Source organism: Pongo abelii, chromosome 21 (assembly GCF_028885655.2).
Source record: "Pongo abelii isolate AG06213 chromosome 21, NHGRI_mPonAbe1-v2.0_pri, whole genome shotgun sequence".
Lineage (NCBI taxonomy): Eukaryota > Metazoa > Chordata > Mammalia > Primates > Hominidae > Pongo > Pongo abelii.
Genome location: NC_072006.2, coordinates 61756917 through 61775143, shown reverse-complemented (window position 1 = coordinate 61775143; position 18227 = coordinate 61756917). Strand labels below are relative to the sequence as shown.

The following is an 18227-nucleotide window of genomic DNA, read 5'->3' as shown; positions in this document are numbered from 1 at the left end:
ATTACAAAAACTGTCCCCTTGGGGAGGTGGCAAGGTCCCATCCTGGGAAAGCGCACTCTAAAAGGCCTGCAATTTAGACTCATTTTCCACCCTAGCCCGTCACTAGGGCTGGTAAAAACAATGAAACTCTGGCTAAGCTAAAGCTGAATATGAAAGTTGGCTGCTGAGATAATCAGGCTTCAATCTCCCCTCACAGCAGTCTTATGCTTGCTAGATCTTCCCCACGTTGATAAGACCACAGACTTGATTCATAAAGTGAAGAGAAAAATGAGCTGGAAACCGTTAACCTGAAAATGCAGATATTTTTCTAGTGCACCTGCTTTTTTATCTCTAAAAAATAAGTTTTCGGGCTAAAAAACAGGGCTGGAGAGTGGGTGGGTCTGAATTCATTTGTGACCTACCAAAGAATTTAAACCACTGAGTGCAGGTGGTCTCTTCCAGTAGAAAATTTTATTTTCATTGTTTTTTATGAGTAGGCAAATACATCTTACAACATTATCAATACTAGAATTTTACACTCAGCAAGTCAGACTTCACACATTAGTCCAAACAGAAAGGCCTAAGAAGCGTTTGAGATCACAGGTGAAAAATACAGTGATAGACCCAAAAGTCACACTTTTTTTCAGGCCAGCTGAATTTCATTTTGACTACTTACCAACCAGGAATTTTAGATTACACAAAATACAAAAGGAACAGCCAAACAACCACTATTGAGGGTTCAGGGCAATTCCCATGCAGGGGACCGGGGTAGGTAACAGTTCAGGGCAATTCCCATGCAGGGGGCTTGGGTTCTAACTTGAAAGTCACACAAGTGTCACCCACTTGGGCCTTAGGAGGTTACCCACAAATGGCCTGTCACCCAGCACAAGTAACAGTCCCCATTTGAGTCACTCGGAAATCTGAGCAGCAAGGCCAGAAAGCACTGGGGATTTTGAAGATGGGAATGAGGGAAGCAAGGAGAAACACATTCAAACTCTGCCCACCAGGGCTCACAGAGGCTGCCGTTCCGCCCGGCAGAAGTGAGCGCAGCTGGGGACTCCCTTCCCCCTAAGGTTGCTGCATTTCCCAGAGGGTGTCTGAAATCTCAACTCAAAACCCCACGCCGATGCTGGGCAGGACGCACGTTCCTGAGGTTACAGGGTGGGCAAGGGGAGAAAAGGACAAAGGAAGCTCGGAAAGCAATCTGCAAAAAACTTTATTACAAAATACAGCACGGGGCTCACAGACGCTTTTCCAATATTCTCTAACACGTACACTGAAGTGCTGCAAAATCCCTGGTGGTGCCCACAATCTAACTTCTACAATAACCTCAACCCCCTTAGTTACAGAAAAACTCTGCAACAGGCAGTGGAATGGAGAGACGGCAAGTCGCCGCGGACGCCTGGGCTCTCGGCTGCTGAACAATGACATCGTTTTCTCCAGGGGTTGAAATCCATGTCCATGGCTGACAACCCAACAAGGCTGGGACCCAAATTCGTACAGAGATGAGGCAGAGTGGAGAGAAACAACTCTGGCCGAGCCAGAGTCTCCAGCCACTACTTCTTATTCCTGGGCTTTAGCTCTTCGGCTGCATTACGCAGGAAAATGTAATTTTTTTTCTGGGGATTATAAAATTCATGTCCCTAAAGAGAGCAAAAAACACCAATGATCTTAATTATTCAAAAGAAAGTTAGCATTTGTAGGTGCTTTTTCTAGGTGAAGTCCTGTGCTACAATACTGGAAACATATAATCTCTCAGAGAAATAAAACAACAAAGATAAAGTCAAATGTGAAACAGAACTTCAGTCCTCAGAGAAAGGCCTAAGGATGTGGTTGGTACCAGTGTGTCATCAATGTCCTACTGAGAGAGTCTTCACAGGTTCGTTTTCAACACTGAGCCCCCTTTTAACAACCCAGGACTTTAACGCCAAGATAACTGCCTTGGGTCCCTTGGTCAGAATTAGTTCTGACCTGAGAATGTTTCACAGAAAGGAAGACATCTGACCTGCGAGGTATCATGGGGATGAAGGAGGACACCCCGTCCCACACGGAAGGAGCAACAGACACGGAGCACAGCAGAGGAATGAACGGTGGTGAGTGAGCCAGAGGCGTGTGTGGAGGTGTGCACGTCTGCCCAGGCCCACACCGGAGGGGATGCAGGGCTATACACAGCATGGAAAGACTCCCGAAATCAGGATGAGGCCAGACTACAGGGCTGTGAACGGCAGAGGGAGGCCTTTGAATGTTATTCCCCAGGGAAAAGGAGGCTGTAGGCAGGTCAGTGACGTGATCACATTTGAGTTTTAGGAAGACAGGTGAGTGGGGTGGGCCAGGCAGATGATCCGGAAGACAGCAGGCAGGAGCCGCAGGTGGGCCAAAGACCTGGAAGAGGGAGGTGGGGCATGGCGCTGGGTGCCCTCTGTCACCTGTACTCTGATGACACATTTTTATTCTCTTCCCAACAGGCACGCCAAGAAAGCTCTAGAAGTTTTGCTCAACAGTGACCACTAACTCTCATAATATACAAAGTGTAGTTTTTCTGAACAGTGACACAAGCAGCAAGCTAATAACATCAATCATGTGATCATGACTTTGCACTGGAGATAACTGTCCTTGAACCAAGAACAAAGAAAAACCCCTGAAGCAAATTTCTCTTTTAAACTAAAAAGATGCTAATTTATGTAACTCCCACAATAAGCTGACATTAACTGCTTAAATGAATGAGATTTTACTTCAATTTTTAAACAGCACTCAAAGCAATTACCTTTCTCACTGCTTTCAATTTACTACGTTTTTTAATGCGTATAATGTATACAGTCCCGCGTGTCATTTAAGTTAAAATGTAGAATTTTGATGCAGCTGCTGGGATGAGTATGCAAAGAGGAGATTCAATGAAGAGCCTGACGTGGGAGCTGAGGCCTCGGGCTCCATGCATGCCACAGCCTGTCCAACCTCAGCCAGGCAGAACCAAAAAAGTACACTCTTGTCACAAAACTGAGTGCACGGCTTACAGAGGTGAATGGATAAACAAATGGCACACCCCACCTGGGAATACTACACAGCACTGAAAAGTAATGGACAAGTGATTCACTCAATAGCATGGATGAATTTCAAAATCCTTATGCTGAGGGAAAGAAGCCGGGGAGAGGGGAAAATGTAGCGTAGGGCTCCACTTATATAAAATTCTAGAAAATTCAGACTAGTCCATAATGCCAGAAAACAGATCCATGGTTTTGTGTTTGTGTACGGGAAGATTGTTTGTGTACGGGAAGACTGTGTGTACAGTAATACACACAAAAACCTTTCGGGGAGACGACTGTGGTGATAGTTTCATGGGTATTTACAGATGTTGAAACTGATCAAATTGTACACTTTAAACAATGACTGTATTTCAATTGTACCTCAATAAAGTTGCTTTAAAAAAAGAATGCAACTTCATGGCTCACACAGCAAACCCTCAAACAGGGAAACACAGAAGCAGCAGCAGGCCTGGAGGGTCAGAGGGATGGAAGGCAATCAGCAATCAGCTGGACTTCTGTGTCTAAGTTCGGGGCCTCAGGGAGACTCAGGTGCAGCCACGCTCCTGAGACTGGGAAATACTAAAGGTGGAGTGGGCAGGGCCCGAACCAAGGGACGTCTCCAGTCACTGGTTTGTGTGGCAGCAGGTGTCTTGGGAATGCAAAGCGCTGGTTAGAGCCCTGTGGTGGCCCCCCAGGCTGAAACAGCGGGAGGCCAGCAAGGCAAGAGGGGCAAGAGACAGGATCTGGCAGGAGGACGGGAACCACAGCCCAAAGCAGAATAAACCAGAGCATGGTCAAGAAGCAGGGAGGAGAGCTGTATGGAACAGGAAGGGACGGGTGAGTGCCGGGCACAGACAGAAAGGAAGCTTCTGGACTGGACGAGGAGGACGTGGCCATAGGGACTCTGAGTACAGCTGCAAGAGGCCAGAAAGTACCTGGCAGTGGACTGAGGAGGGGCCAGAGCACAGGGAACCAAGAGGGTAGGTACCGACACCCCTCTCTTGATAGCCTTAATATTACAGGGAAATGGCTCCTCGAGCCTTCCGTGCTTAGACAGAGGGGAGGAGCTGGTGGACGGGGACAGAAGACAGTGGGAGGAGGAGGCGGGGTCAGCGCAGGCAGACATGAGGTGAGCGGGAAAGACACTGCAGGCCACTGGAAGCCCTTCCTATGTGAAGCAGGGGACCTCCCCATCGGAAGCCAGGGCAGGGTAGGGAAAAGTCTAGAAGGCCGTTGTGGGTAAAGGGCAGAGTGGGGTGGGAGGAGAATGATGAAAACCACAAATACAATGATGACAACCTCTCCAGAAGAGCTGAGCAGTGGAGAAACATGCAGGCTGGTTGAAAGCCAACACACTTCCCATGGGGTTGAGCAGAGTACCCCAGTCTACACATTTCACCATCACGCCCAAAGGCCTCAAAAATGCAGCCCCGCTCCTGCCAGCTCCTAACTCCCCCTGCCCAAACCACCCGCCAACCAAGCAACCAACAGCACCCAAGGGAAAGCTCCATGACCCGTCCTGCCACGCCCTTCATAAAGTGCAGCCCCCGGCTTGCCTGTGCTTCTGTGCCCAGGAACAGAGCAGCCCGTAATGGCTCACACTGGCCAAGCACTTCCTGTGTGCTGGGTTCTGGCCAAAGGCTGTACTGAATCCCCACAACCATTTGAGGAAGTCCTGCAATTTCCCCTTACAGGGAGGGGACGGTGACCTGCCCAAGGACACATGTGAGTCCTGAGAAGAGTCACAACTCAGGCCTAGGCCTTCTGAACCCAGAGCCTAGCTCTGCTGCCTTGGAGCGCCCAGAGCAGCCCCAGGAGTTCTCACCTTTGACCAGTCGTAGCTGGAAGCGTACGCAAATATGTTTCCATTGTGATTGAAACAGCAGGCTGAGATGGGCTGATCTAACTGTTCCGAAGTTTTTAGTTTTGTTCTGGCATCTTTGTCCCAGAAGCTGAATCTACCATCAGATCCCACAGTTGCAAGGGTGCCATGAACAGGATGGAAGGCGATTCCATTGACCTGCAAGGATTGACACGCACCATGAGAAGCCAGGCAGAGGGGCACAGAGAAGGTTCCACCCACGCACACTTCCTGCTTGAGTGAGGAAACAAGGCGCACAGGTACATTTCCTTCCAGCTGCTGCCTGCTGACCACAAGAGAAACTATCCAGGCTTCCTCCATCAAATGCCAGCCCAGAATCCAATCTTGCCTCCTGTGAGGCCTGCACACCAGAGAAAGTGAGCATGTGGACAGCAAGAAACAAGGAGCAGACCTCAGGAAAATGTTTCTTTTGAGCAAACAGATTTCTCAGTCTGAGCTCTGTGTGTGAACTGTCTAGGGGAGGGAGAAGACTCTCGGCAAAACATCCTAAGCTTGTGTTCAGAAACAAATACACAATGCTGCTAGTCAGGGGGCATGTTAACACAGAAAACAAGGCCGAGTGTGGTGGCTCACGCCTGTAATCCCAGCACTTTGGGAGGCCGAGGCGGGCGAATCACAAGGTCAGGAGTTCGAGACCAGCCTGGCCAATATGGTGAAACCCCGTCTCTACTAAAAATACAAAAATTAGCTGGGCGCCTGTAGTCCCAGCTACTTGGGAGGCTGAGGCAGGAGAATCGCTTGAACCCAGGAGGCGGAGGTTGCAGTGAGTTGATATCACGCCACTGCACTCCAGCCTGGGCGACAGAGCGACTCCGTCTCAAAAACAACAACAATAAAAATCCACAGAAACCTGAAGCCTACAGCATAAGCCACTTATCTCCGGACATGAACACACAAGCTCTTCAATGAGTCTTTTCTGATCCCACAATTCCTCAGCCACCTCCAAGTCTGGTTTCCAGATGTATCACCACGGTTAAAGTGTCTAAAAACGTACCGCATAAATGTCCTGAGGAGCTGAAGTGTTGGTTCCATTAGATCGATGACATTTAAAGGTGAAGTTATCTTTGGCGCTGAAAGACAAAGGTTCACGTAAGTCTTCCTTCGTTAAAAAAAGTCCAGTGAAATCTGCAAGCTGACACAGTCACACTTACGGGTTCGGGGGGTTGATATAGTGAATAGCAACTCTCCCCTCGATACTTCCCAGGGCAAAACCAGTAGGCTTGTTCTGTTTGTCTTTAAAAATAGCCACACACCGATGCTACAGTTAAAATAAAAAAGAGACATAATCACAGCATAATATAAGATTTCATGACTAACGTGAAGGTAAGTCATTTTTAGCCCATGTTTAGGTTTTAGAAGAACCAGAAAAAAATCACTCAAATATGATACAGCAGTAAGCATTGCTTTCTAACTCCTTAATAACTCCATCTAAGCAGTGAGTTTATGACCGAACTGCACACCCTGTGCTCCTCCCCTGCCCCCGCTGCTCATTTTCCCTCTGCCACCCTGCAAGGCCGCGTTCACGCCAGCAGAGCTCCATGGGCTGCGAGGCAGACAGCGGCCCTGCCCGTGGGGAATGGAGACATCCCTGGCTACGTAGACACCCCTCAGGAGGTCACCCGAAGCTTCTGCACTTCTGCCTCCCCAGCTGCAGGAGGGATGCAGGCTCTGCCGCACCCATCTCACAGGGAAACAGGGTGAAGGGGACAGTGGGTGCAGTGGCCATGCTACACACAAGCAACACGCTGCACTTCGCACAGTGTTGAGTGTGAGGGCCCAAGGGCGGGTCTCTATTCTACAGAAGAACCCAGAGATTCCACTACCCAGCCTCCTGGGCAGAAAAGCCGACCACCCCGAGGAGAAGCCAACTTCGGAGTTACCACTTCTTCCTTCCAGTTGTGGCAACCTGGCCAAAGCTTGGAGGGCCATCCACCCTGCCTAAGCTGGTCATCTGAATTTCCGTGTGAGTTCAGGGGAAGCCTGGCAGGACCCAGGCAGGGGCCAGGCAAGACGAAGGGAGAAGCAGCCTCTGGCATCGTGACAGCTGCTGGGGGTGCACATTTCCTAAGTACAAAGGAAAACGGCCTCCTCTTTCATTCCTGTACTGTTTGCTCCCCTGCCTTTTTAAAAACTGTCAGACCATTACTTTTGTGAGTACAAAGAAAAAAAGTAAAGCAAACTGACAAACATCTGTAAGTTCTTAGATGACAGAAAAGGCCATGGCTGGTCATCAGCACAGGGTCCACTGTGTGGCACACCAGGAACTGCACGACGCCAGGGTGCCACTTGCATCAAGAGCCACATGCGCTGGCCCTGTGCAAAGGCCGATGGCAATCAGTCCTCAACAATGGAGAGGCCAGGGTGCTAGCACCGGGTGGCAGGAAGTGAAGCCAGATGGGACCAGGTTTTTTTTGGATTCATCCAAAAGGAAATGGGGAGGCAGGGAAGGGCTTAGGCTGGGGTCCGGCAAGGCCAGTGGTGCCACTTACAAGAGCCCCTGCCTCACCTCTGGAGGATGCCTTCAACGAGGACCAAGGTCTAAGCGCTTATTTTATTGTGGTAAGAACAGTTAACATGAGAGCCACCGCTTAACACATTTCTAAGTCTATATTATTGTTGACTACAGGTACCATGTAGTTCAGCATATCTCGAGAACATTCTCATCTTGTTTAATGAAATTTCATCCCATTGATTAAGTACCTCCCCATTTCCCCCTCCCCCAATCCGCTGATGACCGCCATTCCACCCTTTACTTCTGTGAGTCTATGCTGGATGTCACATTTAAGTGGAACCATGCATTTTCTTTCTGTGTCTGGCTTATTTCATTTTGCATAATCTCCTTCATGGTCACCCACACTGTCACGAATGGCAGGATTTCCTTCCTTCAGGCTGCATGCACAGCATCCTACTGCAGCTATACACTTCATTTTCTTTATCTGTTCACTTGGCTATTGTGAACAGTGTTGCAAGGAACACTAGGAGTACAGGTTTCTCTTCAAAATACCCATTCTGATTCTTTTGAATCAAGACCTGTAAGTGCTGCCAGATCCTATGGTGATTCTGCTTTTCACGTTTTGAGGCCTCCAGTTTTCTCTAACGGTTGTGGCATTTTGCATCCCCCCAACAGTGGACGAGGGTTCCAGGTTCCCCACACCCTCCCCAGCGCTTATCTTTGGGCTTCCTGGTAACAGTGGTCCCATCAGGTAGGAGATGGTATCTCACTGTGGTTTTTGTTTGCCTTTCCTTGATGGTTAGCATGTTAAGCACATTTCCCTACACCTGCTGGATATGTGTATGTCTTCTTTGGAGATATGTCTATTCAAGTCTTTGGTCCATTTTTCACGTCACCAGTTTTCTTGCTATTGAGTTGCAGGGGTTCCTTATGTATTTTGGAAATCAATCCCTTGTCAGAAATAGCCTCCAAATGTTTTCTCCCATTCCACAGGCTGCCTTTTCACTCTCTTCATGGTTCCTCTGCTGTGCAGGAGCAGTTAGTTTAACACAGTTCCACTTGGCCATTTTTGCTTTTGTTGCCTGTGCTTTTTGGTGTCATATCCAAGAAATTACTGCCATAGAGTTCTGATCTAAGTGCTTTCCAAGATTTGAATTAGATGTGGCAGGAGGAAGGGAGAAAAATGAACAGATTCCCAAATAATTTCAGGGTGGAGGGGAGGAGACTGAGGATTAGTGAGACAGGAGAGGGAAAGTTCAATCAGTGATCCACCTGCTTCAGCCTCCCAAAGTGCTGGGATTACAGGCATGAGTCACTGTGCCCGGCCCAAAATATATGATTCTTAAGTGCACATTGTAGTGGGTTTGATACAGGTATTTGTACTATACTGGGTGTGACCTCAAGATTTCCGGCTATAACAAAGGAGATGGAGGTCCCATTGAATGGGCTGTGAAGCACATCAGGAGCAACAGGCTGGTGGTGGCCGAGAGGGGCAGGTTCAGATCAAATGTTCACTCTGCAAATATTTACAGAGCACCTCTTACACTTGAGGCCCCGCTCCAAGTGCTGGGAGGCGGCAACAAATACAAACAAAAACCTCTGCTCTCATGGAGTTTACATTCTAGTAGGCAAAAGAAGTGAAATATTTAGTATGTATATGACATCCATACATATGTATAAAATAGATGGTACTGGTAGCAGTAGCAAGGGAGAATCCTGAGGCAAGGGTAACATTTGAATAAAGAGCCACAGAACGTAGTCTTGGGTTTGGCGTGGGATACTGTAGGCTCAGACGCCGGGGAGACACACCAAGGAGCTGTCCGACTAGGTGTCCATGTCAGGAGCACAGGAATGAGGTCCGAATATCCAGTCCACAAGGCGTGGCTGAGCGACAGTGGATGAGAGATCAGTTGTGCTTGGGTGGAGGAGGCAGCGGCTTAGGGAGACGTCTGTGGAACCTCCACATTCAGCCAAGAGACAGCAAGGATAGAAGAGCAGCCACAGAGGTAGTGGGTAAGAGGCTGGCAAGACAGCAGCCAGGGGAAATGTTTCTTGTAAGAACAGTGAATGAAGCTCTGTTCCAGTAAGAGGATGGCTGTCCAGTGTCCCCTGGAATTACCAATGAGGATGCCACTGGTAGTCACGCCAAAAACAGTTCTGGTGGAACAATGCGGGCAAAGGTCTCACTGAGTGAGAAATGAGTGGGAGGTGAGGGAACAAAGGACATTTCATGCAAGATGCCCCACTGCGGAAGGAAAAGGGATGCGGGCGGTACTGGAGGAGGATGTGGGGATCAAGGGAGGTGTGTTTTCTAGGATCAACTAGACTTCAGCAAGCGTCAGTGCTAATGGAAAAGTACTACGTGGCAGGAGAGACGGGGGTATGGGAAAGAGGTGATACTCTGCATACGGTTCCTGAGAAGGCTGGAGGGCATGGGGTCCCACCACAAAACTGGCCTTAGCAGGATGCTTTCCACCTCATGGGGGAAAAGGCAGGGGAGGACGCAAGCACAGGCAGATTTCTAGATCCAGCAGGAGAAAGAGGAGGAAGTTCCCATTAGCTTCTTTTTTCTCTGAGCAACAGCTGATCTGACTGGCTGAGACAAAGACTAAAGGAAGGAGAAGCTGACAAGAGTGCAGGCCCAGCAGCCCTGTGGCAAGTGGATGACTGAGCTAAGGAGAAAAAGCTAGCAACCATCTACTAGGCGTGATGCAGGCAGAGTTGAAGTTGGAAGCTAGGAATTTACAATGGAACCAACCCATCCAGATGTGTAATTTTATCCTCAAGGAAACCAAAATATTTCACCCCAAAATAGACTTCTCTGACATATTTCAAGATGGCTATTCAGAAGGGCTGGAAATAATAGCTGAAAAGTTATCTTTGGTGGGGAGATTTGCATCTGCAGAGAAAATCGGCATTGATGCAGCCAGGCTTTCTCCAAGGCCCTTCCCTTGTCCTGATTTAGGGAAGATTAACTGCAGTCTGATGCTGTTAAAGGTCTCAAGTTCTCTCCAAGGGTGCTACCTCTGGAGTTTCCTCCACATTAACAAGAGCACCTTTGCCACACAGACCTCCTCTTCTCTTCTTCCCATAACCTGTCTTGCCACAAGAACCCAATTTACCATGAAAGCCTGTTTTGGGCCATGCCCTGAGCCCCCTTCTTTCTGTGACCTCAAGATGGTATGAAAGCATCAACCATATTGCCTTTAAGATTGTTGTAAGACACTGTGCACATCAATACATTTGTAATGCCATTTCTCCTATTAATCTGTCTTTTACCAGCTGGTTTTCAGTGAACCCCTTCAGAGGGCAAAGGAGAAGTTTTCCCTTAGCCCCTACAATTCAGTAGCACTCGCCATCCAGGGGCATGTTTGGAGAAGACGTAAGTTCAGTTCATCCAGGGATACCTGAGTGTTACTTAGTATTCACTCACTAAGTATTTGTGTTTATATCCTTCAATTCACCCCTCTTTGAACATACTTATAGGTTTTTCAAAGTACAACTGTATTCCAGCTGTGAGCACAATCTTGCACGCAACAGGTGCTAAATACATACTTCTTGATTTGACTAATGACGCACCTGATGTTTCAGTGGAGATTCTATCCTCCTGAATTCAGAAGGTTGATTCTCTAGCTGATAGACAATCAGGCCCCTCTCTGCAGTTGCCACCACAGCCATGGGGTATATCTAGGGAATGGAAGAAAACAGAGACGCGCTTCAGGTGAAGGAGTGTGCCGTTTTTATACTAATGTATTTGATCAATTTTTGGTTACAAAATTAAGTCTGGATTTTAATAATCCTGGGATTATGTTTCACTAAAACCTAGAGAAATAGTATTTGAAAGTAGAACATTCATATATTTCTCGTGTTTTAAAACTAACTATAAAATATGTGGATATTTAGAAAATATACTCAGGAACTAAGAATAAATAAAAATCCCCTATACCACCCCTTCAGTTGCTGTCACTATTCCAGCCTTTGTTCTCAGCATTATACTTGGTATGTAGCACATTTCTTTACAGTTCATATCCTTTACTCAAAACATGTTTCATAAGGTCCACATCACACACTTTTTCAAGTACTAGCAGTGGCTTCTAACGTCCCCTCAAATGAACCTACCACAGGGTTTATTTATCTGTGTCTTGGTGGCCCCTTAGGCCACTTCCAGTGTTTCACTATATTACATAAAACAAAGACCAGCCAGGCATGGTGGCTCACGCCTGTAATCCCAGCACTTTGGGAGGCCGAGGCAGGTGGATCATGAGGTCAAGAGATTGAGACCATCCTGGCCAACATGTGAAACCCTGTCTCTACTAAAAGTATAAAAATTAGCTGGGCCTGGTGGCAGGCACCTGTAGTCCCAGTTACACGGGAGGCTGAAGCAGGAGAATAGCTTGAACCCAGAAGGCAGTGGTTGCAGTGAGCTGAGATTGTGCCACTGCACTCCAGCCTGGTGACAGAGCGAGACTCCATCTCAAAAACCAAACAAACAAAAAAACAAAGACCATCTGTATCTATGATTATTTTCTTGTGATAAACTCCTAAAAGTGGAATTACGGGATTGTTGGTACAAAACTTTAAGATGTGACTAAACAAATGGAGAAAGTTCCATTTCTTTTTCTTTCCTTTTTTTTTTTTTTTTTCAGACGGTATCTCACTCTGTCACCAAGGCTGAAGTGCAACGACGTGATCTCAGCTCACTTCAACCTCTACTTGCTGGGTTCAAGCAATTCTCATGCCTCAGCCTCCCGAATAGCTAGGATTACAGACATGCACCACCACACCTGGCTAATTTTTGTATTTTTAGAGATGGGGTTTCACCATGTTGGCTAGGGTGGTCTCGAACTCCTGACCTCAAGCAATCCGCCCACCTTGGCCTCCCAAAGTGCTGGGATTATAGGCGTGAGCTACCATGCCTGGCCGAGAAAGTTCAATTTCTATCCCACTCAAAAACAGTCCCCAAAGACCTGGTACCACCTCACAAAGTTACTGCAAGTTTTCCTACTGCCATGGAAAGGACATGATAGATGTCACACTAGAGATGGCATGTAGCTAGCTGCATATATTCAAACGAGTTGCAGGAAAACTTGACATTCAGCATTTAGTACTTCTAGAAGAAATGCAGCACAAAAATCTCCCAATTGGAGACGACTGAGGCAATCTCAACTCGATCCTTTATATCTATTACTAAAGCTAGCAGGATTTTTATATTACCCGCTAACTGCAGGACGCCACAAGGTGACAATACTTATTTTGTTTTTTTTTTAAAGTAAATACATATTAAGTTGAAATCCCTTACCACGTCAGCACAGTAACACCTTTCAGGGAGTTGCAAAACCATCATAGGATTTGACGATCGAGTATCCCAAAACTAAAAGCAAAAAAGAGAAGCCAGGATGTGACCATTCAGAGCAGAAGTTGAAGTGGTGCAAGAATAAACGACAATCCTGATGGAGCCAAACAATGCCTCAATTGCACATTATACCTTTAAAGTCTTATCCCAGCTCCCAGTCATCACACAGCTGTAGTTTGGAGCTTTGATCCAATGGATGGTTTTAACAGGAGCATCATGCTTTCAACAAGACAAAAACAAAACAGGTCAAGGTAAATGTAAGAATGTGCTGAACAGCTTTAGTTGTGGCAATTCAAAGGGAAGAAACTAATTTAAATACTGAGGCCATACCAAACAAAAACCAAAAGATATTTAGCATTTTACCAATCCTTCCTCACTGACATAGCTTGCATGTCCCCACCAAATCCCATATTGAGATGTAATCCCCAGTGTTGAAGGTGGGGCCTGGTGGGAGATGTCTGGGTCATGGGGGCGGATCCCTCCTGTCTTAGCACAGTCCTCACGACACTGAGTTCTCATGAGATCTGGCTGTTGTAAAGTGTGGCACCTCCTCTCTCCCACAGCTCTCTCTCCTGCTTTTGCCATGTGATGTGCCTGCTCCTTCTCCTGCTCCCTTGGGATTCCCCAGAAGCCGAGCAGATGCCGGCACCATACTCATACAACCTGCAGAACATGAGCAAACTAAATTTCTTTTCTCTATAAATTACCCAGTCTCAGGTATTTCTTTATAGCAATGCAGGAAGGGACTAATACACCCATAATCAAAACAGTCAATTTAACACAAGAACATGTATCTACCTTCCATTCTAGCAAACTTTAATTTTTTTACTCATAATTAAGACATATGTGCGAGTGAAAGTAAGCTCCTCCTTAGGGAGATACTCAGAAATAACAAGTAGGGGATTCCACCACAGTTTTACTCACTGAGGTGACGGGAATTATGATATGAATGAGATGTTTCTAGCACACAGCACTGTGACCTGAGTATGCAGCGCCTTCCTGAAAATGTTTCAGCACCGCGCTCTTCCTGAAGCCCCCTTAGCAGGCTGGACCCTCTGGTTCTAAGTTCTCTTATCTTCATTACTTCTGCCCTTGGCATTCTTCACACAGTACCTGCCAGTAGTCCCTGAGTAACGGTAAAAGTTCCACACGTGTAGGGAAATGCCCCTCTTACTCGCTGCTCTATTACTGGCCCATAGACAGAACACTTGCTGAATGAGTAAGTGACCAAATGCAGTTGACAGAAGACCAGCCATGCACGAGGTCACAACGTCCAACCTGTGAATGGCAAGGACCACCTATGACCTTTCATAGATTTTAATGTCGCTAACTCCTTATGACTCCATCCATACATATATGAAGACCCATGACAAGACAATCTGTGAACACTAGTTAAGAATGAGAATGGTTATAAAAATGTTATCTTTGTGCTAAAGAGGTTTCTGTTATATTGTCTAATTGATTTGACAGAGTCTAACTGCACGTTTTCTTATTATAATTATAATAATTATTTCACTTAAAGAGCCATCACAGTCCTGGGTACCAGTTGTGCCTAGCCTTTCTGCAGAGGGTTCTGTTACCTGTGCAATCTGTATCGCTTGGTTACTGCTGAGGTCCCACATTTTGGCAGTTTTATCACACGATGCCGTAAATACTTTGCTCCCATCCTAAAATAAAATGGAGAAAATTTTGCATTTTAAGAAAAATTAAATCTCTAACTATATATACATTTAGATACTACATGGAACATATTGAGGCAAACTTTGGCAATCTTTATTTTTCCAATTGTTTGGGGACCACTGTACTGCAAACTACAGCATCATACAAAAAATTCATTTTCATCTATTTCATGATTGACTTACTTTTCTAAGCGAGAACATGTAAACAGGATTTAAAAAATCAGAAATCACAAACTAGCGAAAACAAACTCTTTCTCTTGTCCCTGATCCCAGGTCTCCTCTCAGCAGCAACCATGGGCCACTTTAAATTTTTTTTCTTATTTTGATAAACTTTAAGCCTTCAGAAAAGTTGCAAAAATACAAAAAATACCCATAAGCACTTAACATAGATTCATCAATTGTAAACATTCTGTCACATTTATCTTTCTCTCTATATACAAAACACATAACTATAATCACTATTACTTTTATTCAGTCCCTATCTAATAATATTTCCAAGTACATGCAATAAAGCTATGCCAATTTACAACAGTCATTGGTCCTATCTAACCTGTCAAATAGATTTAAAAATCACTGGTCACTGTGTGATGGTTTCACAATATTCACACAGAGAACTCAAAGTAGGTCTTCTCTGTCACTGCAGCTTGAAAGCAGCCAGACATATTATGTCAATGAGTATGGCTGCATTTCAATAAAACTTTATTTACAAAAATAGACAATGCATCAGGTTTGACTCATGGGCCATAGTTTGCTGAACCTTGGCCTAGTCTATATTTCATTTTTGGTTCCAGAGCTCAAAAACTGACCACCATTCTCCTCTAGCAAAAACTTGTTCCACTGAAGTGACTTCATTTAAAAGAAGAGATAAAACTTGCTCCTCATGCTTTTAATGAGGTTGTAATTCTACAAATCCTTGAAAACACAGCAAAGGAAAGGTATGAGTGTATGGAGACGGCTGCCCTGAGTCCAAGTGAACACTGGCCTCTCAATCTCCTAATGCCAGCCCCACCACATGTCATCAGCATTGTGGAGCAGAGCATGCCAATCTCAGTGGACACGTGCAGACATGAGGGAGAATCCAGTAAAACACTGGGGAGAGAAAGAGTATGTGTGACTGCTCCACCAGCTGCTCTAAGTCTATCTGCTTCAGCCGCAGAGTTTGAACCATGTCCTTAAAGTACTGAAGATTCAACTTTACCAAGTTTGGCTTTGATGACTCAAAGGTAACTTTGGGTCTTCAGCGCCCCTGTGCCTTTACCTACATGTCTTCCTCTCCCGGGTAGCTCTGACTCTTCCTGTAAAGCTCCATGAGGGAGGCTGCTAAGCACATGGGCTCCATCACGAGGAAGGTCTGGGCCTAGGCTCAGCCACTCACTTTTGTTCTCACAGGCAAGCTCCTTAACCACTTTGTGACAGCACTGTGCTAATCCTTCCATGTAGATTTAATCTAGTCATCACAGTTTTCCACTATTGAGAAGTTGTATTTGTTCTTCTGTTTGTCCTAAGAGATCATGAGTTTCAGAAGTGTAGGTTTTGCCTACTTTGATTTCCACTTTATCTCCAGGATTTAGCATACAATAGGTGCCTGACAATTATTTGCTGAATTAATAATGTTATTATCTGTTATTACCTTCATTTTATTATTTACTTTATTATTGTTATTTATTATTTTTTTAGAGACACGGTCTTGCTCTATTGCTCAGCTTGGAGTGCAATGGTGCAATCATAGCTCACTGTACTCTCCAGTTCCTGGGCTCTAGGATTCTTCCCGTCTCAGTCTCCTGAGTAGCTAGGACTATAGGTATGCGCCATCACACTCAGATAATTTTTTTTATTTTTTGACACAGGGTTGTTGCCAGGCTGGAATGCAGTGGTGTCATCATGGATCACTGCAGCCTCAGTCTCCTGGGATCAAGTGATCCTCCCGCCTCAGTCTCCTAAGTAGCTGGGACTACAGGTGTGTGCCACCAAACCCGGCTAATTTTTCTATTTTTTGTAGAGACCGGGTCTCCTTACGTTGCCCAGGCTGGTCTCAAACTCCTGGCCTCAAGCTATCCTTCATCCCAAGCCTTCCAAAGTGCCACTGCACCCAGCCTACCTTCATTTTCTAAACAAGAAAACAAATTTAGAAAGATTAAACAACTTGGCAAAGTCAAAAGCTTGGAAGAGACAGAGCTGAAATTTGAACCCAGGCCTCAACTGGATGAGACAATGCTTACAAAGCTATAGGCACATGGTTTACTTTTCAAGAATCAGCTCTGCTGGCCAGGCGTGGTGGTTCATGCCTATAATCCCAGAACTTGGGGAGGTCAAGGCAGGTGGATCACTTTGAGCTCAGCAGTTCGAGATCAGTCTCGGCAACATGGCGAAACCCCATCTCTACTAAAAATACAAAAATTAGCTGGGTGTGGTGGTGGGCGCCTGTAATCCCAGCTACTTTGGAGGCTGAGGGAGGAGAATCACTTGAACCCAGGAGGTGGGGGTTGCAGCGAGCTGAGATCGCACCACTGCACTCCTGGGCTACAGAGCAACACTCAAAAACAAACAAAAAAAATTTACCTCTATTCTTGTCTTCTGTAAAGCATTCACAGAAGCCTTTCCAAACTTTACAGCTGCCTTCTGTATTCTTTTTCCCACCCAGCACCAGTTTATCCTGCCTCCCCCTCAGAACGTACAACTCTCATTCCTGTGTCTGATCCTCCCACTAGATGGTATGAAACTTAGATTCAGTTTTATAAATTCCAATAGCCATTAGATAACATTTGAGCAAAAGGATTCCTGCATTAGTTAATTCTATTTCTTGCCATACTTTATAAGAAACTTTCTAATTCTGACCCAGTGCCCAATCAGTAAAGACAGACAAAATACATTAGAAATGTTTCAAATCTACTCATGCTGCTACTTTTCCGTGTGTAAAATAAAAATAAGTTGCATATGAAATGAATGCTTCACTTTTCAAACTTTTCATGTATCTTATTAATGTAGCGTCACAATAACTTGATCAGGTATGTCAGGAAGACATTTTACAGATGATAAAAATGCCTCAGAGAAGCTGATCCTTGCTAATGAATAAAATGGGAGCAACTGTGGCCCCTAAACTATGTCAAAATGTTTATACACAGAATTATTTCTTATATATAAGCTAAATAAGATCACATTAAAGCAGCGGTCCCCAACCTTTGTGGCACCAGGGACTGGTTTCATGGAAGACAATTTTTCCAGACTGGGGTGAAGTGAGGGTATGGTTTCAGGATAAAACTCTTTCATCTCAGATCATCAGGCATTAGATTCTCATAAGGAAGACACAACCTAGATCCCTCACATGCGCAGTTCACAAGAGGGTTCGAGCTCCTGTGACAATCTAATGCCACCGCTGATCTGACAGGAGGCAGATCTCGGGCAGTAAGGCTCACTGGCCCACCATTCACCTCCTGCTGTGCAGCCTAGTTCCTAACAGGCCATGGACCTGTTCTGGTCCACAGCCTGGGGGCTGGGAACCCCTGCATTAACGTATGGCCATAAAATTAAGATCGCCCACAGATTCCCTTTAAATAAGACATCTTGATGGATTAATGACTACCACCCTATTAGCCAGTCACGGGAGCACTGTCATGCATTTGGTATTTTTTAACTTTGGGGCGCTGTGACTCAGCATGGCAACAGCCTGACTCCTGCCAAATCCATTGTAGCTGAACTTATACTGAATATTCCGGACTGACATAACAACCATAAGGTGTTATTTCATGGTTGAAGGACTTAACAATTAATCAATAGATGCTCATGCATGCACGTATGCTCAATTTCAAGAACTATTTCCGAATAAATCCGCAAACTCCCCCTCTCCTAATCTGACTTTACCATC

General features: G+C 45.7%; 1 protein-coding gene across 2 annotated transcripts in view; it reads right to left on the bottom strand.

The window, feature by feature from the left end:
- Positions 1–430: 430 nt before the first annotated feature.
- The window catches only part of RAE1 (ribonucleic acid export 1), a 28038-nt gene continuing 10241 nt past the window's right edge, over positions 431–18227 (bottom strand). The window contains 8 exon segments of one of the 2 annotated variants that reach the window (NM_001131208.1): positions 431–1622; positions 4825–5019; positions 5876–5951; positions 6033–6139; positions 10913–11020; positions 12633–12704; positions 12819–12905; positions 14267–14353. In NM_001131208.1, the coding sequence (NP_001124680.1) occupies positions 1536–1622; positions 4825–5019; positions 5876–5951; positions 6033–6139; positions 10913–11020; positions 12633–12704; positions 12819–12905; positions 14267–14353 (819 nt within the window). In that variant the 3' untranslated portion in view covers positions 431–1535. 2 annotated transcript variants of the gene reach the window in all.